General features: G+C 36.0%; 1 protein-coding gene across 1 annotated transcript in view; it reads right to left on the bottom strand.

Moving 5' to 3' along the window:
• Nucleotides 1–645: 645 nt before the first annotated feature.
• The window catches only part of LOC107040798 (tachykinin-like peptides receptor 86C), a 48,675-nt gene continuing 28,403 nt past the window's right edge, over nt 646–20,917 (bottom strand). Inside the window, exons 3-8 of the mRNA XM_015261050.1 lie at nt 13,672–13,806; nt 12,123–12,203; nt 9,887–10,037; nt 7,185–7,381; nt 4,275–4,399; nt 646–1,316 (exon numbers count right to left, since the gene is read on the bottom strand). Coding sequence (XP_015116536.1) covers nt 1,186–1,316; nt 4,275–4,399; nt 7,185–7,381; nt 9,887–10,037; nt 12,123–12,203; nt 13,672–13,806 — 820 coding nt within the window. The 3' untranslated portion in view covers nt 646–1,185. The remainder of the gene's footprint in view (nt 1,317–4,274; nt 4,400–7,184; nt 7,382–9,886; nt 10,038–12,122; nt 12,204–13,671; nt 13,807–20,917) is intronic.

Genomic DNA, 20,917 nt, shown 5'->3' on the forward strand with positions numbered 1-20,917 from the left:
GATCCACGTGCTGTTCCTGCGCGTCGCATGACGAGAATTAATAGTGGAAAAATAATTAATCCCTAGGAGGGAGAAATATGTTGGACGATAGTGGAAGCGATGAATCGCTGGGTGACGAGCGAGTGTTGACGTTGATCGAGCATTCTCGTCCGTTCGAGCACTCCATGTTAAATGTAACCTACCATCTCTTGTCAATATTGACACGTGATAAAAGTGGATTTTTTTATTTGCGGGAGTGAGTGATTGTTATTAGTTCTCGGGATGAATGTTGGTGGTATTTCAATGAATACTCGATATTTCTCTGTTGATTTCAATCGTTACTGTCACTAGAATTCACCCATATCACAGATTTTAAACTTTAATAACGATACCAGTTTCAAAGTTCCTTTGAATTTTACCCCGTGAATTATGTCTCGACTTTCCGAGTCAGTATTTCCGGGCCATTCCGAGCCATAGTGACTTCAAACATGGAAAATGGGACTTGTTGGTGAATGGCACAATGCCACGAGAAAATCTCTCTCCAACTCGCAGGATTAATGTTGCGAAAGTTGGGATAAAGTTAGCTAGACCAGAGAAATTTTTAAAAAATCAACATGTTAAAAAAATTTACACGCTCACGGTTAATCCAAATTGCTCGTTATTTATTATCACATGAAAATTTTACACATAACGTATACATTAACTCCAACTGGTGCTCATAACGATTATCGAAATTTATAATATTATTTTATCTGTAAATTCCAGAATCAACAATACATTCAAAAAATTTTAAGGACATTATTTCCTCCATTTTCATTAATATCCTATTATTTGAGTTGCATTGAAACGCGGAAAAAACTTCGATGAATTTCGCTGAAAAATTTGTACATTAGTTCTCCCTTTGACCTCCATTTCTCCATTATTCAAGGCGCAACAAAAGCCCAACTTAAACTTTTAAAAAATGTTATCAACACATACAAAAGGGATTGTAAAATTCCGTTGGCAGATAATTTTCCCGTCCGCCGACGCTGTTTCCCCCGGTCGACTTTATTAAAAACTTTTCCCTCCATTTTTAAATGTCCCGTCACAACCATAATGTGGCTCAATAATCCCCAAGCATTCATTACGCATAAGCATAAGAAATTGATTCACACAATCAAAATTAATTACAGATAAACGATAAGAAATCGGTAATGACGAGTGAATTCAAATAATAGTGACATCCTGTCTGCCGCCATGGATCTTCTCGTATATTGACCGTGAGTTCATCCTGAATGTCTGGACCTGGCTATCGCCAGTGCTGTGACGCCACCGTATCGATGTTGTTCTGTATCGCCCTGAAATAAATATGAAACCATTAGTCCATTGATTCACCAATCAGCGTGACCAGAAGTACCGGGTGGGATTGATGAGGCGAAGCTTCAAATAATCCGAATAGAAATTGTCCAACCGAAGAGTTTAGTCCCCCGCGCCCCTGAATGCACTGTCACTGGCAACAATGAAGTTAACCCTCCTGAACTGGCGTTCGGTGCCCACCCGAGTCCACTGCACTGAGAAAAAAAATTATTTTTGCCAAATATCCATTTACTTGAGAGAAGTATTCATTTTTTCAATACCGTATTTCTCCATTCGAGTCATTCTCAGGCAATCCTCATTAGGTTTCAATCATGTCAAATATATTGCTCTAGAATATCATCATGTTAGTTATGACCTTGAGTGAACTTCTTCAATAATTATCAACATTAAAAAATTGATCGAAATTCTACCCTGTAGAAAATGAAAAATTTTGGAAATATGAATAATCATTAGAAGAGTCCATCCAAGGTCATGTGCAACATAGTCATCCTTCAGAGCAACATGAGTGTTGTAATTGAAACTTAGTCAGGCTCGCCTGGGAATGACTCGATTGGAGAAATACGATTTTGAAAAAATAAATACTTCTCTCCAGTAAATGAATATTTGGCAAAAATATATTTTTTTCTCAGTGTGGCTCGGTGAGCAACGCACCGCCCGTGTTACGGTTAGCGCGGTGTTGCCGTATTGGAGCCCTATACGTGAATAAAAATCTACACTGCACACATTTTTCTCGAATTGAACACCATTTATGCTCTAAAAAAAATAAATTCGCGTTTTTTATGAGACGCCAAACACGGCACCTGATAGAGATGTTGACGTTCCTAGTATATCTGAACTGAAACGAACGACGTGGCAACAAACCGACTACACAAGTCCACTGGCTCCGGGCGGCGAGGCGCCGCTTTTCCGTACCAGTCTCACTAAATTATTATTTTTCATGGTATTCATGGGGTTTTCAAGGGATAGAAATCTTACCAGTCCATTCTGGAGGGTTTGAACTAGGCATTATAATTTTTACAAATTTTTTCATACATAATTTTGCATGCAACAAGAAAAAATCGAGAAAAGGCGGCGCTCTGGTCATTCAGCCAGTTCCGGAGGGTTAAGCTCCGTCGGTCATCATTTTCGATTTTCCGCCGTGTGAGCGTTGTATCTGTTTTTATTCGTTTCAATTTTCATAAAAATATATTTTTCACTGTAAACATTCAGCCGCTGGCATTTACATACCAAAAATACTCGGTTCATTTTTGTTTACCACTTGCAGTCAAGATTTTATGTCTCTCTGGCTGAATGCCAGCCACTGGATTTTTTTGGAACTTCAGTTCAGCTCGAGACCGAGCACTAATCTCACCCGAAACCACTATGGAAGTGCAAATATTGCAGTGGCGGTATAGCCACCTGAGGGGTTCGGCCATAAATGTAGATGGCTGAGTAAACTCAGGCGAGAGTGGACGAAAATAAGGGGTTCGTTTATTCAGGGCATTATCTCACGGTACCATGATACAGTGCTCCTCGGTGTGATGCACTTACATTGTACATTGAGGGAAATTTCAGCTTCGTGGTCACTAGTGCCTTAATGCCACTTCACTCTAATCGAACTGGCATTTCCAGAGTTGTTGCGATGATGGAGGAGATAGTGCTGTTGGGGTAGTGTAAACAACGTGAGTCGGCGTGGAGTCGACGATTATTGAGGGATTTTAATGTTTGTGTCATGGCCAGGGTCCGTAAAGAAGAGGCTTAAAGGAGTGTAGATACAACTGAGATTTGGGGATTGAAATTGAAAATAAATTCTAAATGGAAGCTAGTATGCACGGAGAGAAAGTTTGGGTAATAATTACCTAGAAAATCGTGGCAAATTTTACTGTACAAAAGTAATCGCGGCGCGAAGTTTAATTCAATGAAAAAATACCGGTTTGTGGAGGATATTTCACGATGCGTTCGGTAAAAAAATATATCTATGCATGCAAAAATTATTCTCCTGTGCAGTAAAATTTCCCACGCCGGTAGGGTACTTTTTTTTCTTGGGAATTAAAAGGTTGATTTTATACAGAGAGAAAAAATTTAGATTTTACACGTGTCACTGATTTTGTTCAATCTATATCTCCAATTATTGACTTCTATCACTGAAATCTGGTGATAGATTTCTAAAATTGGAGATGGGTCCATCAAAATCAGTGACATTTCCCTAAAAATTAATGACGATGGCGATGGAAATTGGCGAAGATGTCGCCGGAAACTAGTGATAAACACTGTTAGAAATTTCTTGAAATTTCAGTGACAGCGTCATCTGAATTTTTGACGTTGCGTTTTAATTAAATTTAAAATAATAGCGTTCACAAAATTTTTCATTCATCTTGAAAATTCAAGAAAATTGGGGTTGTCATGTTGAACAATCATGGATTTTTCAATGAAAACTTGAGTTTCCAAACTCATCGTGATAATTAAACATCATATATAATTCAATTTTTAATAGATTAAGAATTCAGAAAAGTTATTCCCTTAATTTTCAAAATTTTCAATGTTTTTCAGTGTCGTATGAACCTGAAAATCGAGAATTACTTGAATATTCAAGAAATTAACGTCGTCTATGACAAAATATCCATAAATTTCATGTCGTTGTTAAGAATCAAGCTTTTTCACTTGAAATTTCAATAGTAATTTTCCAACAGTACATCTGAAGGCCATGGGGACGACTGGAAGTGAAATCCTACCGAACGCGTTTTTTGACTGCCAGATATTTTGCTCTTGAAAATTTTCAAGCCACGAGTTTCTTGACATAAGTAAAAACGTACTTCCCAAAAAAAACCCAAAACAAAGTGCAGCGTTGCATTAAGAAAAAAATGAACAGAATCGAAATAACGCTTCACTGAAATATGTGTATAAATGGATTGACGTGAAGGTCTAGGACTTATCGGTTGTAATAATCGCTATTAATTTACCGGAATGAGAATGGGCTGTGTCAGACCGGCGTAATCCTGTCAATTCGTGCATTTGACGACTTCTTGTATTTCCCCGACCTACCACGCAGCATCTACAGATGATTTGCTGGAAGTACACTCGAAATCTGTGGAAACATTGAAACAGTTTTGATTAATGGGGCTCTCCACTTGTATTGTATCCAATAAACGTCGATTGCCAATGACTATTCGGATTTGCATCAATTACATTCGTCCGCAAATAAAAGCTGACCAGTCTAATCATGAAAATAGCAACTCGAGCGTTCCACTATTGAAACGTCATTCGAAAGTTCATTCCAACATGAATTCCTCTGGCTGCTTCATGGGTGTTTCAAACTCTTCATTTCCTTTGATGCTCGTAATGTATTTTTTTTATCGCTGAATTGAGCTGAAGTTAAATCGAGTCTGTACACTGCAAAAACTATGCCTTTCATACAGAAAAACCTAAACGTAAATTACGTTTTGCGAAATGTAAATTACGTTTTGATAAACGTAATTTACACTTAACGTCAATATGATGTCTGATGGCTTTTTTTCCGTCATGAAAATCGGAATTTAGGCGTTCAAAAAAAGTATTCTACAAAGATTAGATTAAACAAAGCGTATTTTACTTTTATTAAAACGTAGTTTACGTTTAGCAAAACGTAAATTATGCCTAAGCAAAGCGTCTTTTACGTTTATCAAAACGTAAATTACGTTTATCAAAAATACAAAAAAATCATCGTAATCTACGACGTTTATGAAGACGTAATTTACGTTTATAATTGTCGTAAATTACGATTTATAATTGTCGTAATTTACGATTTCGCAATCGAAAATTACGCTCATAATCGTCGCGAATTACGTTTATGTAATCGTAATTTACAGCCATTTTGAGCGTAATTTACCCTTCAACTTCAAGCGTAAAAGACGACTTCTTAAACGTAATTTACGTTTAGGTTTTTTTGTGTGCGACGACCTCGAGTGTAAAATACGCTTCAGAAAGCGTAAACGACGACTTTTCAAACGTATTTTACGTTTAGGTTCTTCTGTGTGGATTTTAATGTTTATATGGTATCTCTCTATGTTATAAAAATCCAAATCGACTTCTGGTGATGAAAATTTAGTACTCGACATTAAGACTCCAAAATTAAGCGTCAAAATAAGGGTCACGAGGGGTATAATGAGGATCAGACTGAGGGTGACAAGGGTCAGAATAAGGACCATAGGGGGCGTAGTCCCCTAGTAATTAACATAAAAGTTAACCTCACCTTCCCCTGACCCGTCGCCAAGTTTTTTTCCATTTAGTCTGAACTATCAACATATTTCGATGAATTCGGGTTTTGATATTTGAAAAATGTCTATAAAACTGTCGCAAAGGTTTTTAAAAAACGTCTACAAAAATGTATGGAATTCGGACATCAGTTTTTGCAGTGATAAAAGAAAAGCTACCACTACGCTATCTCAATCGATTTTGATCAGCGTAAAATTTTCGTATCCGCGCTACTTTTCACCAACACTTCTCGAGTGCCTCCAGAATGTTGGGGCTTGAACCAGTCGACCATGCAATATTGAATGAGTACCAAGCAGCCAATTCGATAAATCTCTCGCGACGGAGAACATTCTTCTCGTTTCTTTTGCAAGTTAATTCCCCCGGGAGCATCTAAAGAACTTCACTGTCACCAACTTTTTCCCCTTGATTCGAAATTAAATGAACTTTGATTCTTTTACTCTCTTTCGTTTAGGGTGATTGATGTACTTTCGATTTGGCTTGTTCAATTCTGCGCAGTTTTTTGCTTGGAAAACTGAGGTGGCGTTTTCTTTAAATTGAAAAAAAAAATGATGAGTCGCTTTACGTGAGCAAATCCATCAATCCCATCTTACTTATATGTAGTTGCGTCACGTGCGGGAATATCATAAAATTGTTTACATTGAGTAGCGTCGGCGATCCCCTGGATTTTTCGAATAAGAACCGTTGCGGTCATTCAAATTTATTTCGTCACGCGATTGAGGAGAAGAGGAGGTTCCGCAAATGGTGAAGATAACATTAAATACCGAACATTCTTTTTAACATTTCAATAGAAAACTAATAGAAAGTTCAATAGAAATATTCTATAGAAAAAAAAATCATAAAATTCGATTTTTTCAAACAGCTTATTCGATTGAGATATTTTCTGTAGAATTACCTCGGGTCAAATTTTCCAAGTTTTTTTGTTTGATTTTCTTGCTGAAAAAAAGAGAATTGCCGCATTAATCTCAAGCAATAATACACGGTTTTTTGAAACATCAAATCCTCCACTGAAAGAAGCCTTTTAACAGGATGAGATTCTCCTGTCCCGTGAAAATTTTTTCAACAAAATAAACAATCTCCTGTTGGTGTGGGAAATTTGATTAAATAGTAGGATATTTTTTGCATCCATAGATGTATTTTTTTTCCGAAAAATCGAAAGATTCCACCAAAAACCAGAATTTTTTTTCTGAATTATATTTCCCTCTACGATTACCATTCACGGAGAAAATTATTTGGTGAATTTCAACAATTAGTTGTTAAATTGCACCAACCAGTTGTTGAAATTCGGAGAAAATTTATCACGATTCTCGAGATAATTTTTATCCAACTTTTCTCTTCGTATGTCGGACGAAAATAACTTGTGCACTACTTGAGTAATTAATCCCCGGGTGAAGTTTTCACCAGGCTCCTTCAATCACAATTACACTGAAGTGTTGACTCATCACGGTAGATTGCCAGTTCAACAATTTTCCCCACCGATCGCTTACTTTTCAATTTGCAATGGAAGCACTGGAGTGCCTTTCTGGATGGGAAAAAACGGCTGGGATGTCGGGGGAATCGATAGGGCGTCAGTAGTTCAAGGAAATCTCCGGATAGCAAATGTGGAGCTCGAGTGGACTCACCTGTTGTTCATCCAGTAGTATATAAGAGGATTGACCATTGCATTCGCCATGGCCAGCCAGTAGAAACTCAGATAAACGTGTTGCACGTAACTGCTGCCTCTTATGCGGCGCTGGTGGTAGAGCAGTATGAAGAAGCCTTGATATGGTAGCCAACAGATAGCGAATATCAGGACAACGATGATGAACATTTTGACGACCTGAAACCAGGGAGAATTGATTAATTGATAATTTGTCGTGCCTCATGGGGGTCTTCACTCGAGAAAGTTTCACAGGTTGAAATTTTTATCTGAATACGCGCGCGAGAATATTTAATAGAAAAATCCAGCGAATTTGTTAGACAATTCTATTCGATTTCTATTGAATTTTTTATTAGTTTTTAGCCAACCTATTGGAATTTTCAGCAGAAAATTTTCTGTAGAAAAAGGCAATAGAATTCGATTTTTTCGGTCAACTTATTCTGTTCAGATATTTTCTATACAATTTCCTCGGTTCGAATTTTTCAAGTTTTTTTCATTCTATTTTTTTTGTTTCTTTTCATTAAGATAAACAAATAAAAAAAATAGAAAATTTGAGGCGAGGAAATTCTTCAATAGAAATTTTTCTAGAATAATGTTTATTTTTTTTAAGTACAACCGAATATCAGAAAATTGAAGAGAAAGTAGTGAATATTTTTTTTTCATTTTCCACTATTGGAGAAAAATTTGTGGAAAAAGATCGTATGAGCAAAAAAAAATTGTCCTCAAAAGTTGGGTCAAAATGATTCTGTAGAGCCCAAATCGACCAAAAATCAAAAATGGTCAATACGACCTTTTTTCATTTAGCACACGATATAATTTTTCTGTAAAAGAGGATATTTTTTGCATCCACAGATGTTTTTTTCTACCCAACGAATCGTAAAATATTCTCCACAAACAAGTATTTTTTCATTGAATTACATTTCGCTCTACGATTACCTCTCGCGCAGTAAATTTTGCCACGATTTTCTAGGTAAATTGTATCAAACTTTTCTCTCCATACGGTCCCATTCGACTCTCATGAGCATCTTTCTCACTCTTCTGATTGAAATACGATAACTCCCTCCTGAAACTGAATGTTAAATTTATACATTTGGAATCTCTCGCTTTGCATTCCACTTCTGTTTTATTCCGATAATCCTTTCTGTCTTTTGTTGAGAGTGGCCCGGTAACGGTGCTCCGGGTACCATGTTTGGGGAATCAATAATAAATAGAAGAAAATTATAATTTTTATATAAGAAAGGATAGGGGAAGGAACCGTCGATTGATTTTACAGGATGACAGCAATTTTTTTAATTTTCATTGGCCCATCATATTGCTGTGGCCACAAGAATTTACTGGCAATTTGGACGAGAATGCATGTTCATTAAAAATGTAGGTCGTGATGATGGAAGAATTTCGTAATACAGGTAATTAGTTTTTTATGGCTGTTAATTTTAGGAAATTTTGTGATCGACGAAATTTAATTATTGAATTTTGATCAGCGTTATCTCGTCATCCTGTCCATTGGGCTTGAGGGGACGACTGTAGATCATAAATACAACCCGGGGGATGAAAGCTACATTTCAATTATTTTTATTGAGTTAATCGTGATGGAAGAGTTTTGAACAATCTGAACGCAAATATAGCGTGTCGGTGGTTTCGCTGCAAATTTGGTGGACATGATTATTGAAACATACGAATCGCGAGGACATCAAAATTTTATAATTGAGATCGTTCACTTTCGAACAAGTGCTGGGAAAATTCAATAATTAGCGAGAGTTTGAACATCGGGATCGGATAATTTAATTATCATAGGAGTTGATGAGGGGAGGGAACAAATTGATAGACCCGAGTGGGTATACACGTGACTGAGTAAATATATTAATTATCATTGAAAGCAATCCAATGATCGTGACAATCGTAATTGCATCAGGCGTCTCCCTGCAGCTATACTTGATCACTAGAGTTTTAGATTAGCCTATAGTTTGTTATAAAACCATCAATATTCATTTGAAATTAAGGGAATACGAAATAATAACATTATGCAGCAATTTTCAGAAATAGAAATTATAAAAAAATTTAACGCTCGTTTTTTAGGAATTGGGAAAAAAATACTAATCTCCCTTCACCTAAACTAATTAGTAATTAGCCTTGCTAATTACTAAAGCTAAACGTCGGGATCGAATAATTTAATTATCATTCAAATTAATAATACGATCATGTTCATCGAAATTGCATGAGCGCTCAGGCGTCTCCCTGCACCTATTCTTGATCACTTACTGAAGAATTGGCGACTGCGCCTGACATTCTAATATTGGATAACTCGTATGCAAGTGTAGTGCGATAAAGGTGCTTTCACGGAAAAGTAAACCTCTGAATTTACGAATTAAAAAAAAAATTGTAAATAAACAATAATTTTTTTCATAAAACAATGAGCATTTAGTCAAAATAGCTAATAATAATCATTTTGATTTTGAGATAATAATAATAATTTTGAGAAATATTTAGAAAAAATTCAGCTGTTCTTTTTTTACAAATTGAGGAGAAATAATGAAAATTACGTAATTACGTTCATCTTTGCTTCAAGAAATAATTTCTCTCTTTGTCATCAAATCGGTGATGATGCTCATTGAAGTACCATTAAAGTCCCGACGTCATCCTCCACATGCACTCAATCCCATCCTGAGGAGAATTCTCCCCACTTACCTTGCGTTTCGATTTCATGGATTCCTTTTGATACTGGGTATGCTCCCCTATGGACTTGGAGCCCCATAAATTCCGACCCATGAGCGTATAGCATACCGCCATGACCGTCATCGGGATGAGGTACGTCACCCCGAGGAATATGAGATTATATCTGCAAGAAATATGTAAAAAGAGAAACATGAGAATAATCAAATCGAAGACGATTCAATTGCTTTGGGCTTTCGTCTTCAAGCCATACAGTGAGTTTTTTTTGTTCATCATTACTTGTTAAGCATTATTACTTATTAATTATTATTTACAATATAAACATACTTTAAAAATTAGTATCATTAGGAGTTTTGTGTACATTATCTTATGGATGTATAGCTTTTCGTCAGGAGTGACTCTCGAGTTTATTTAGGATCGTAAATTTTTTTTTTCAATGTTTTAAATAACAGTAAACAATTTGTACAGTCAATATAATTTTTTCGTGCTTAAAAAAATGTTTGAGGATACGCGGGTGTAAAAAAAGCACATTAATATGTGCAGGGAGAAGTATTAAAAAATGGAACTGTTAACTATTGCTTAGGAGTGAATCATTAAATTATGAAACATAATCGTATAATTTGCAAATTCGTACGTATTACGTAATGCTAAACTGGAATAATAGTCGTTGTTCTTTTATTGAGTGGTGTTTTTATTCTGCTCATAATTATTGGGAAATAAAATATCTATTATCGTTATTTTCAATTTCAAATATTCCATCTGAGTTTTTGTTTATTCACTTTGTGATTCCTCATATGCTGAGAACTCTTATTTGTGATAAGAAGCTCTTGCCTTCAGTTCTAATTTCCCGCAGCGTTGATAACGAAATTGATCAGTATGTACCAAGATCTAACGACAGACCGGAAGTTCAATAATTTCTCGCATCCGGAGGATTATTTGCTCTACCCTTCATTGTGCGGTATCAAGTAGTCTCAAATAGCCTCCAATTCGATCCAAATTAGCAGATAAATGCAGGTCAATATTAGTTCTTGATTGATTTCCCTTGTTAGCTGCTGCGGGTCACTCACAATACCTCGGAATCAGACCATTCAGCATACATTGTATACCTAATTAGGTCGAAGTACTTTCATGGCTCCCGACGGTGCATCCTCGTATGCACCAGATAGGAATGTACTGCTTCTATTCACACGTCTACCAGCACTACTAATTTCCCTCACCACTTGTTCGCACACTATTCACCCGCCAGGAATTGAAGTCCTTCCGCTATGCAGAATAATTTTAAATGTAATATTTCAAGCCGATAGAATGGAAGCGCGAGATTTGTGGGGATTGCATCGAGATTTCGGCGGTATACATGGTCGGCAGAATGGGATTCCCAAGTGGGAGATCGCGTGTACGAAATTAGAAATTTAGCATGAATCACTGGATATTATAGGATATCGGAGTACACGGAGAGAAATTTTTTAAAAAAATTCCAGTGCCGGCATTAGAAATTTTATTGGGGAAAACGTGAATTTTTCCCTTTATTTCTGTGAAAATTACACCGAAATCCCCAGAAATTTCACCAGAAATACCAAGAAATTTTACCTTAACAGCACTAGAATTTTTCACAGCAGGGGAATTTTTTTTTTTATTTAAGCTTACCCAAACCTAGAAGGTTCATACAGCTACAACAATATGTATATATATAGAATTATGTACATATGAACAGAATTATTGGTATTTGACAAAGTGTTTGTTTTTGAGTTTAACAATGTTTTTTTAGTGTATGTTTTTTTTCTTTTCACACATCCAAATTACATTTTCTCAGGAATAGGTCTATGGTTTTAATACAGTCTTTCTTCAAATTTTTCAAAAATGTTCGACTCTCATATGGTGGACGGTAACCTAGAGTCCGAAGAGAACGGAGCATGGGTTCATGCAGAGGGCAATGCCAAAGAACATGGTCAAGGTCCTCAGCAGGGAGATTGTGATTTTTTCCAGTACTCGTACTAGAATTTTTCTAGAAAATTTCTTTCCGTGTTCAAGTAAATATCGCCTACATATTAGGAAATTTTCCTCTCAACGTATTCGTCTAAATAGGGTCCTTAAAGTAAGAAGAGTGCTGAAATCAAGAGCCTTGTGGTTCTCTGAATAAAAACCCAGAGGTTCTTGGCTTTTCACCCTCGCCTCTTCAAATTATCTTCATTGAGGTTTTCTGTATAATTTTTTCTCAGCTTTGCTCGCGGTGTAGGATTCAAATGGTACTTACATATATTCGCTTCTGCTATTCAGGTAGTCACCATCGGGCCACAGCACGTAGCAGACTATCCTCGATTTCCCGTTGGAGTATCTGTGAGTGAAATGGGTGAATCGCTTTGATTTCTCAATTTTCAGCTATTGCAATTGCTTCCTTTGGCGCTTTAGGGGAAACCAAATTACCATTTGGCTAGTATCAAACTTAATTAATGGACACGGCCGATAGACTGTCGGGTCTGGGCCTTTCGTTATTGATCAGTCTGAATCATCACGTGATTGAACATTGAGCGGTTAATGCTTCTTACTGAGAGAAAAAACCAGATTTTCCAGCGAGAGAAGACACTAGACGAATTTGAATGTCAGTCTTTTTTAGATGTCATTCCTCTTCTTGGTCTACATGGAGATTTTTCTTCTCTCAATGTAGTAAATGCTTTAGGTTTTTCATTAAATTTTTACATGTGTGTTTATATTCTTATAGATTTTTTTTTTAAATTCGAGTAATAATGCAATTTGAATTTTTAATGTCGTTAATTTAAATTCAATGGAAAGTCAAATCGCCCGTAAGATCTCGCATTCATCTTAAAAATTTAATGAAATTGAATTTTTTATGTATAATAATGATTGGCCAAATTCGGTCATAAAAACAAAAAAAAATAAAAAGACTTCGCGTATGAGAAAATTTCATAGAAAAATCTAGCGAATTCTCTAGACAATTCTATTCAATTTCTATTGAAATGTTCAATAGAAAAAAAAACGGACAGAGAGCCGAGAAAATTCTATAGAAAATGTCTCAATAGAATAAGTTGAACAGAAAGATCGAATATCGTTTTATACAACTTATTCTATTGAGACATTTTCTAGAATTGCGTCGGCTCAAATTTTCTGAGTTTTTGTCATTCTATTTTTCTACAGGGGAGCCGGACAAAATGGAATATTTCGTGATCTTTTCTAATTTTCAACATCTTCACTTATAAATAAAGATATTGACAATTGGAAAAGATCTCAATACGTCAATATTTTACCCGACCCTCGCCTATTTTCTTTTCATTAAGAAAATCAAACGAAAAAGTTTTGAAAATTTGAACCGAGAAAATTCGATAGGAAATATCTCGATTTTCTAAAATTGTCTAGCAAATTCGCCAGGTTTTTCTATTAAATTTTGTCATGCGTATGATACTCCGCTTCATTCAATCGGGTTTTGGTCTACACAGAGAGAAATATTCAATAAAAATTACGTATCTTTTCCGTAATTCCGGAGCGAAATGTGGCTGTAGGAAATTTTACGGAACTGTCACGGAATTTTTCCAGAGCGTTCCATAATTGTTACCTGAATCTCCTATGAAAAACTCCGACTCCGTCACTTAAATTTCTGAGTCGATTCCGTAATCGGTAAGCGAATTGTGAGTTCTGTAATTTTTACTGAACATTTCTCTCCATGTATGAAAAATATCTACAAAAATGTCTAAAAGTCAGACACCAGTTTTCGCAGTGTTCACATTATCCATTTTATGGTTTTCGCGGAATTAAAATCGAAATAATTCTAATAAAACGTTCATTGTCACCTTTTCGTCATCGTCGTAGAGTAAAGTAGACACGGCATGGCGAGTAACGCCGAGGCGACCCAAATGAGGATTAGCGCAGCAATGGTGCGCCTCCGTGACATGTGATGGTGAAGTGGCCTCATGATAGCCATGTACCTGTAAAATGCGAAGAATCGTTGATTTCCCCATCATTTATACACACTGCGGTTCGGCAACAATCACATTTGACTTTTCGATTGCGCACGCCAGCGTTAACGAATCCAATAAGCCGGTAGAATGGGCCGCGAAAAAAGGACGGAAAAAGAAGGAAAAAATGAAAATCCCCGTGCAGTTAAACGAACGCAACGCTGTAACCGGATAAACGGACAATTCGGGGACAAAGTGGTGAGCAAAAAACACCACGAAATAGATGTATTCTACAGCTGGTCTTCGAAGATAGTGCAAAACGTGGTACAGTAAATGGGTGGCACGTATAACCCATTGTGAAGGGGGAAAATGTCCCCGTGGCGAATAAGCGAATATCGTTTAGCTACACTGAGAAAAAATATTTTTGCCAAATATCTATTTACTTGAGAGAAGTATTTACTTTTTTAAAGTTGAATTTCTCTATCCGAGTCATTCACAGACACGCCTGATTAGGTTTCAATTATGACAATCATGTTGCTCTAGAGGAAGACTATGCTGTACATGACCTTCGATGAACTCCTTCAATAATTATTCATTTTTCCTAAATTTCTTATTTTCTAGAGGAAAGAATTTTGATTAATTTTTCAATGTTGATAATTATTGAGGAAATAAATACTTCTCTCAAGTAAATCGATATTTGGCAAAAATAATTTTTTTTCTCAGTGTAAGCAGAAGTTTGACTCGGCTACTGTTTCGTAATGAAGCCTCCCGCTTCTGCGGGATATTTGTCTCGTTATCCTGGGGCCATTTGAGCGATTTGGAAGTGTTCGATATCAGTTATACTTGATATTTGATGAAGGTGTTCATTAATACCGTGATAATTCAGAGGGGAGAGACGAGTGAATAAATATTGTACTGAGAAAAAAAATTACTTCTACCAAGGAATCGTCTTCTTGGGAGAAGAATTTATTTATTTTAGAGATTATTGCTCCAGGCCGCACTGGGAAGAAGAAATGTTTTTGCCAAATATTCATTTACTTGAGAAAAGTACTTATTTTTTCAATACCGTGTGTCTTCAGTCGAGGCAAACCTCATTCGGTTGCAATTATGACAATTAAATATTAAAATTATGGTGAATAATGTGGATTTTGGTTAAACATCCTTAACGCTCTGTTGGTCGCGTAAAAATTTCGATATCGTCACTTAAATTTAGTGAGTTTCCGATTCCGTAATCGGACTCGGACTCGGGGTGAGTAGTCGATTCCGTAATCGGTAAGCGAATTGTTCGTACACTTGAAGAGGTCCCGTGAGATTTTTTATGTTCAGTATAACCCTTAATTATATATTCAAGCTGAAAGTTGCAATGTTTTTCTGAATATTAAACTTAAATTTTCTGAGTCGATTCCGCAATCGGTAAGCGAATTGTGAGTTCCGTAATTTTTACTGAACATTTCACTGTGTGAAGCCGGTGAAGACCGAAGCCAAGAGGGAACAGAAACTTGGAAATTTCGCTCATAAACATTCCCTCGAATAATTCACCGAAAAAACCTGTGGTAAAGTGCTTTTCTAATTGTCCTTTCTGGAAGTTGGAAGGACCGAATCCCATTGGACCTGTTCCAATCCACTTATGCGAAAGCCTTGTGTTTCTTTCATTCTGGACACATTCCTCGGTTTTTTGAATCCATAAGTTTCACTGCAGCGTGTACAGAAACACGAGAAAGATTGGAATATTTCGGTTGCGACGCTTACAGCTCCTCCCTCCGCATTTACATTGCTGCGTTTAATTTTATTCTCTTCATGCATGCACGTGCCTGTCGCCATTATGCGCGTTTCATGGATGTAAAAGTTGATGGGAATGAGACAGCACGTGTGGAACGTGTTCCTCTCATTTCTTTTATGGCTTCGGTATGATGAAAAAATTGCGCGTGTGGAGAGAAGAATCATTTGGTATCTATGACGCTGGTGTTATGTGGCTGTTCAACTATTTGTGTGCAGCTGAAACCAATAACGCTTGCCAAAAAATGCAGACATTAGGAGAATGTGAAGGTCCATTAGTATCACAGATACCACAGATGTCGTGTCATAAATCAGGAACATGACGGGGATGAGAGCAGGGTAAATTGGGGTGGCATGGATAAGTGCGACAGGAAGGCAATTAAGGATAGGGAAGCAAGAAATATCGGCGAATTGGAGAAATTGGGCAAGAGAAAAAAATTTTTGACTTCTGTTGATTTATTCGCGGAAAAACAAAACTTTAATTCAGAATTTATTTCAGATTTCAATCTTCAAAATTCGAGTTATGTTTCACGTATGAAAAAATTCAATAGAAAACCTAGCGAATTCGCTAGAAAATTCTATTGGAATTCTATTGAGAAATTCTATTTGTTTTTTGCGCTGATTCTATTGGACATGTGATAAGAAAAAGTCAATAGATTTCGAATTTCTGTTTGAATGTTTCTCTCGAAATTTTTTCTATGTATAAGAATACTTGGGCATCGATTTTCCAAGTTTTTTCCACTAGGATTCTGCAATGCGAAACAAAATAAGATTCAGCGGGAAAAACTTTGAAAATTTGGGCCCAATAATTCCAATTGAAAAAATGTAAGAGAAAAATTCAAACAGAAATTCGAAATCTATTGACTTTTTCTTATTAAATATCCAATAGAATCAGCGCAAAAAACAAATAGAATTTTTCAATAGAATTCCTATAGAATTCCAATAGAATTTTCTAGCGAATTCGCTAGGTTTTCTATTGAATTTTTTCATGCGGGTTATAATACTTTAAAAACTTACTAAAGGGTATATTGCAACTCCAGGGCAGTACATTTTTACAATTAAACGGTAAATTACAATTAAGGGGCGATAAATTTTTTGGAATTTATAGTAGTAAGAGACAAAAATTTCCGTGCTGTTGGACAGTTTTTTCTCCACGAATGTGTGTCTTTGTTGGCTAAATTACAGGATTGATCGAATCCGTACCCGAGGGTGAAATTCTGATATGACTAGCGGACGGTGATATAATCTCTGTAGATGGAGAATTTCAAAGGCACGCGAGTGTGGTTATTGAGTGAAAATTACACGAGTTGGGCCAAAGTTTTCGAATTATGTATATATGAAGCTATCGTGGACTTTGAAGTTCAGCCGACCCGTATAGAGAGACACGAAAACTTTGATGTCTCCTGCGTGACTCCACACCATGATCCCAGATGTTATTGTTAGTGAGGTAATGCTACCCTATGGAGATTGCGATTGTAATTGCTTTGTCATCTGCTCAACTCTGTTTCAGCTGAAATAAATACGGAGGACAATTTATGGTAAAATTTATCTTGAATAGGTCAAAATGACGTAACAAAATTACATAAAATTACCTAAAATTTTTTATGAAGTACAAGAGTTGTGATTCAAAGATACGCAGAGAGAAAAATTGGGCTACATTTTATGTTATTTTCGTTCCATTCCTGTCTTCACAATTAGATTAATTTAATTTTATTCATTCTTATTCTTATTATATATATTTTTTTCTCTTAATTCACCAGTTACAACATTGAACGAAAAGGAATTATGTTAAAGATCAATAAAGGGTTTATCTTGAGATCGAAACAAATACCAAAAATAAAAGTCATTCGAAATCTCATTCGAGTAATAGAAAAATTTTTTAAATCTATTTTCCCTCCTCATTCCTATGGTCGGATTCTAATTATTATTAAAAGGAAATGAAATGAAAAAAGAATCAGAAAGGAATGATCAGCTGAGAAATGCATTTTTTTCTTCTTTTATGTCGGCGGAAACTTTGAATCTCTTTTTTTCTTCACGCATTGCAGGGATATCAATATTTCCTCGAGACGAAATTCAAAAAATACAAAAAAAGTGGGCGGGCAGAACTAAAAAAATTTGCGACGTAAAATACCGATAAAAAAAACAATCGAGACTATCAGATTGAGAACTAATGTCCATGGAGGCGGAGTAGAATGCAGACCATCAGAGGTAGAGAACACGGCAAGATTCCAGAAAGATATGAGGAGACGACTCCCTCTGGTACAGAGGATACAACAAAAGATTTCACTCACATGAAAACTTTCGAAATAGCATGTTTTCACACGGAGAGAAATATTCAATAAAAATTACGTATCTTATCCGTAATTCCGGAGGGAAATGTGGTTGTCGGAAATTTTACGAAACTGTCACGGAATTTTTCCGGAGCGTTCCGTAATTTTTATCTGAATCTCTTGTGAAAAATTACGACACTGTCACTAAAATTTTCTGAGTCGATTCCGTAATCGGTGAGTGAAGTGAGAGTTCCGTAATTTTTACTGAATATTTCTCTCCGTGCACCTTTGGCTTTTGTCTGAAAGTGCAAGAGCGAATTTTCCCTGAACTGATGGGGTTTCCTCCCAGTTGTTAGCTCCCTAAGCAGCAGCCCATACTTGAACAGTTTAAAACTTTCGTCGTATAATGAAGATTGGTGGATACGGCTGAATAGCGCATAACCACAAACTGTTGGATAAAAACAGTCTGTTCGCACCATCTCCGCCTTACGTCGTACATGCTGCTTAACATTGCACGATAATGCCCGATACTGGAGCCAATATTCGTAAAATAAAAGTGCACAGGAGTTGGTTTAAAAATTTTCCAGAAGGTTGACTATTAAGATTAATAGTATCTACGCTGTTCCGCAGTCTTGTTGATCATGACTGTGATAATTTATGGCATTACCAAACTTATTGAAAATTAGATATTGATGAATTGTGGGAACGCTGTATCCGCGTTATTTTTTATGCAAATGAGTTTCTTGGTTGGGAATAGGGGAGTGATACTTTTAAACAATTTTCTGATGCATTCATAAACCTGAGTGCTCGGGCAGAAGAAAACTTTCCTCCTGAATAAGGCAGCAGGAGACAACTAGTTGCATTGACGCTGCCGATCGCAAAACAAAGGATATGCATCTCGCAAATACATTTCAGTAGCGAAGTGGTAAAACTGGTTAAGTCGAGTCATCTCCCAGATGAGTTTTTGAGGATCATTTTTGAATGTAAGGGAGATAGTGAAATTCTCGTAACTACATTTGTTGTAGCTCTCAATCAGCTCGACAAAAAAGTTTTCTATGATTTCTTTTGGTTTGGCAGAAGCACTTTTTAAAATTAATTTTTCATTGTTTTAATTAACTACAAAAATAATTATCTCGAAATTTGTCAATGAAATCATAATTTCATGGAAAAATTCGTGGGAACGGTAAATTTCAAAATGAGAAATGAAGAAAATTGACAGAAGTCTCTCCTTAAATTTCAAATTCCTCGGAATTTTCAGGCAATTTGCCAGTGAATTTTCCTTTTCACTTGAAAATTCCTGTAAATTGGGGAATTTCCGTCCTCATGTCACTAGAAAATTGGGACTTTACTTCAATTTTCAGAGAAACTCGAAATTCCACTGACTTTTCCCCCCTCAATCAAATTCAAGGTCGATTTCCAGAACATTCTGCCAATTTTTTTAAACAGTGCATTATAAGAATGCAAATACTTTAGTGCGAATGGCACAAAAATTTCTGGAGATTGTTCTCCGTGCAAAAAAGTCGCATAATCAATGTGGCAAAAAGTAGAGAAACAATAGAGGTATTTTCTGCTCCACGATTCTCGCCTGTTATTTTTTACTCCATTACCACGAAAACGTTACTTCATAAACTCCGATTACCGCGAATAAACGACGAAAAAAATCAACTCCATTTGACCCTTATACATTCACTACTTATAATAGAAATATAATCTGCCGACTTTTTCTCAACTTTTCAACTTTAGTCGCTCCCTGAGGCTATTTAGAAGTCGACTGTCAGCTCTCTCATCACACAAATTGAAATAAAGTTGAGCAATGCCTCTTGCTGATGAACGCAAGAGTCGTAACAATTATCACAAATTGTTCATTCTCAGTGGAGTGATTGCGGAGAAAAAAATATTTCAATTGAGTATAAAATATACTTGATTCCAGGGATAGCCACATTCATCAATTATAATTACTGTTAAATTATTAAGTAGATAATTAGTTGATATCATTTTAAAATTTTAATTATTGATGTAATCACCGATTTAAATAGTCAAATTTTGAATTCAGTAGCGAAGTGGTAAAATGGTTTAAGTCGACTCATCTCCCAGTTGAGTTTTTGAGAAATATTTCCGAATCTAAGGGAGATACCGAAATTTTCATAACTACATTTGTTGTAGCTCTCAATCAGCTCTACAAAAAAGATTAGAACAAACATTTTCCTATCTCCCTTAGATTCCGAGATATTCATGAAAAAATGGTCAATAGTCAAAATTGACTTATACCGTTTTACCACTTCGCTACTGAATTATTCATTGATCAGTAATTGATGTGGGAAGAAATTGAGTATTATCTACTTAATAGAAAATTTATAGTTCCATATTTTAAATACTTAATTCACCATCAATCGGAAATTTAGGTTATCAATTATTTTACTATTTTTAAATTTCTATTCGTGTATGTAAATCTTGATCTATGTAAATCGGAAAAATCCTTTTAGTATTGAAGAAATTAATATAGATGGCCATCCTTATATACTCTAATCAAGAATAAATGTACTTGAATCAAGTATATTTTATAGTCAATTCAAGTATATTTTTTTTCCGTGTAAAATATATTTGATTCAAGCCAAGAACATGGGATGTAAGAAAAAAAAAGGTTTTCATCTCATTGGAAACTGCCGTCAATTTATCGTCCGCTGATTGCAATCTGCGAGAAGTGTGAACTTTCGTCGCAGGAGAATGAAACCGCAAATGTGGAAAGTTACTCTTTGAAAAACTCAAGCAATTTCTTTTACGATACATTTACCCCTGTGCTTGAACTTAACCGAGTGATTTATATCGTATAATGCGCAAGCCTGTCTCAGCATCGAAAGAAATAGTGGTAAAACAGCCACCCGTAGTCCCCGGGAATCGCGTGGGTATTTCACGATAGAAATCGAACAAACAGGGAAAAACGCAGTGTTGAAGTATCGCGTGCCTTCAGATTATAATCGGTGTATTAATTTTTTATCGTCCGTTAATTCCACTGACAACATGCAACAATACATTATTTGTCGGTACACAATGCAGAATGCATTCAGAGCACATATTTTGCTGTCGCTTTTCTGCAT

Source organism: Diachasma alloeum, unplaced genomic scaffold (assembly GCF_001412515.2).
Source record: "Diachasma alloeum isolate Michigan unplaced genomic scaffold, Dall2.0 Dall_scaffold_00343, whole genome shotgun sequence".
Lineage (NCBI taxonomy): Eukaryota > Metazoa > Arthropoda > Insecta > Hymenoptera > Braconidae > Diachasma > Diachasma alloeum.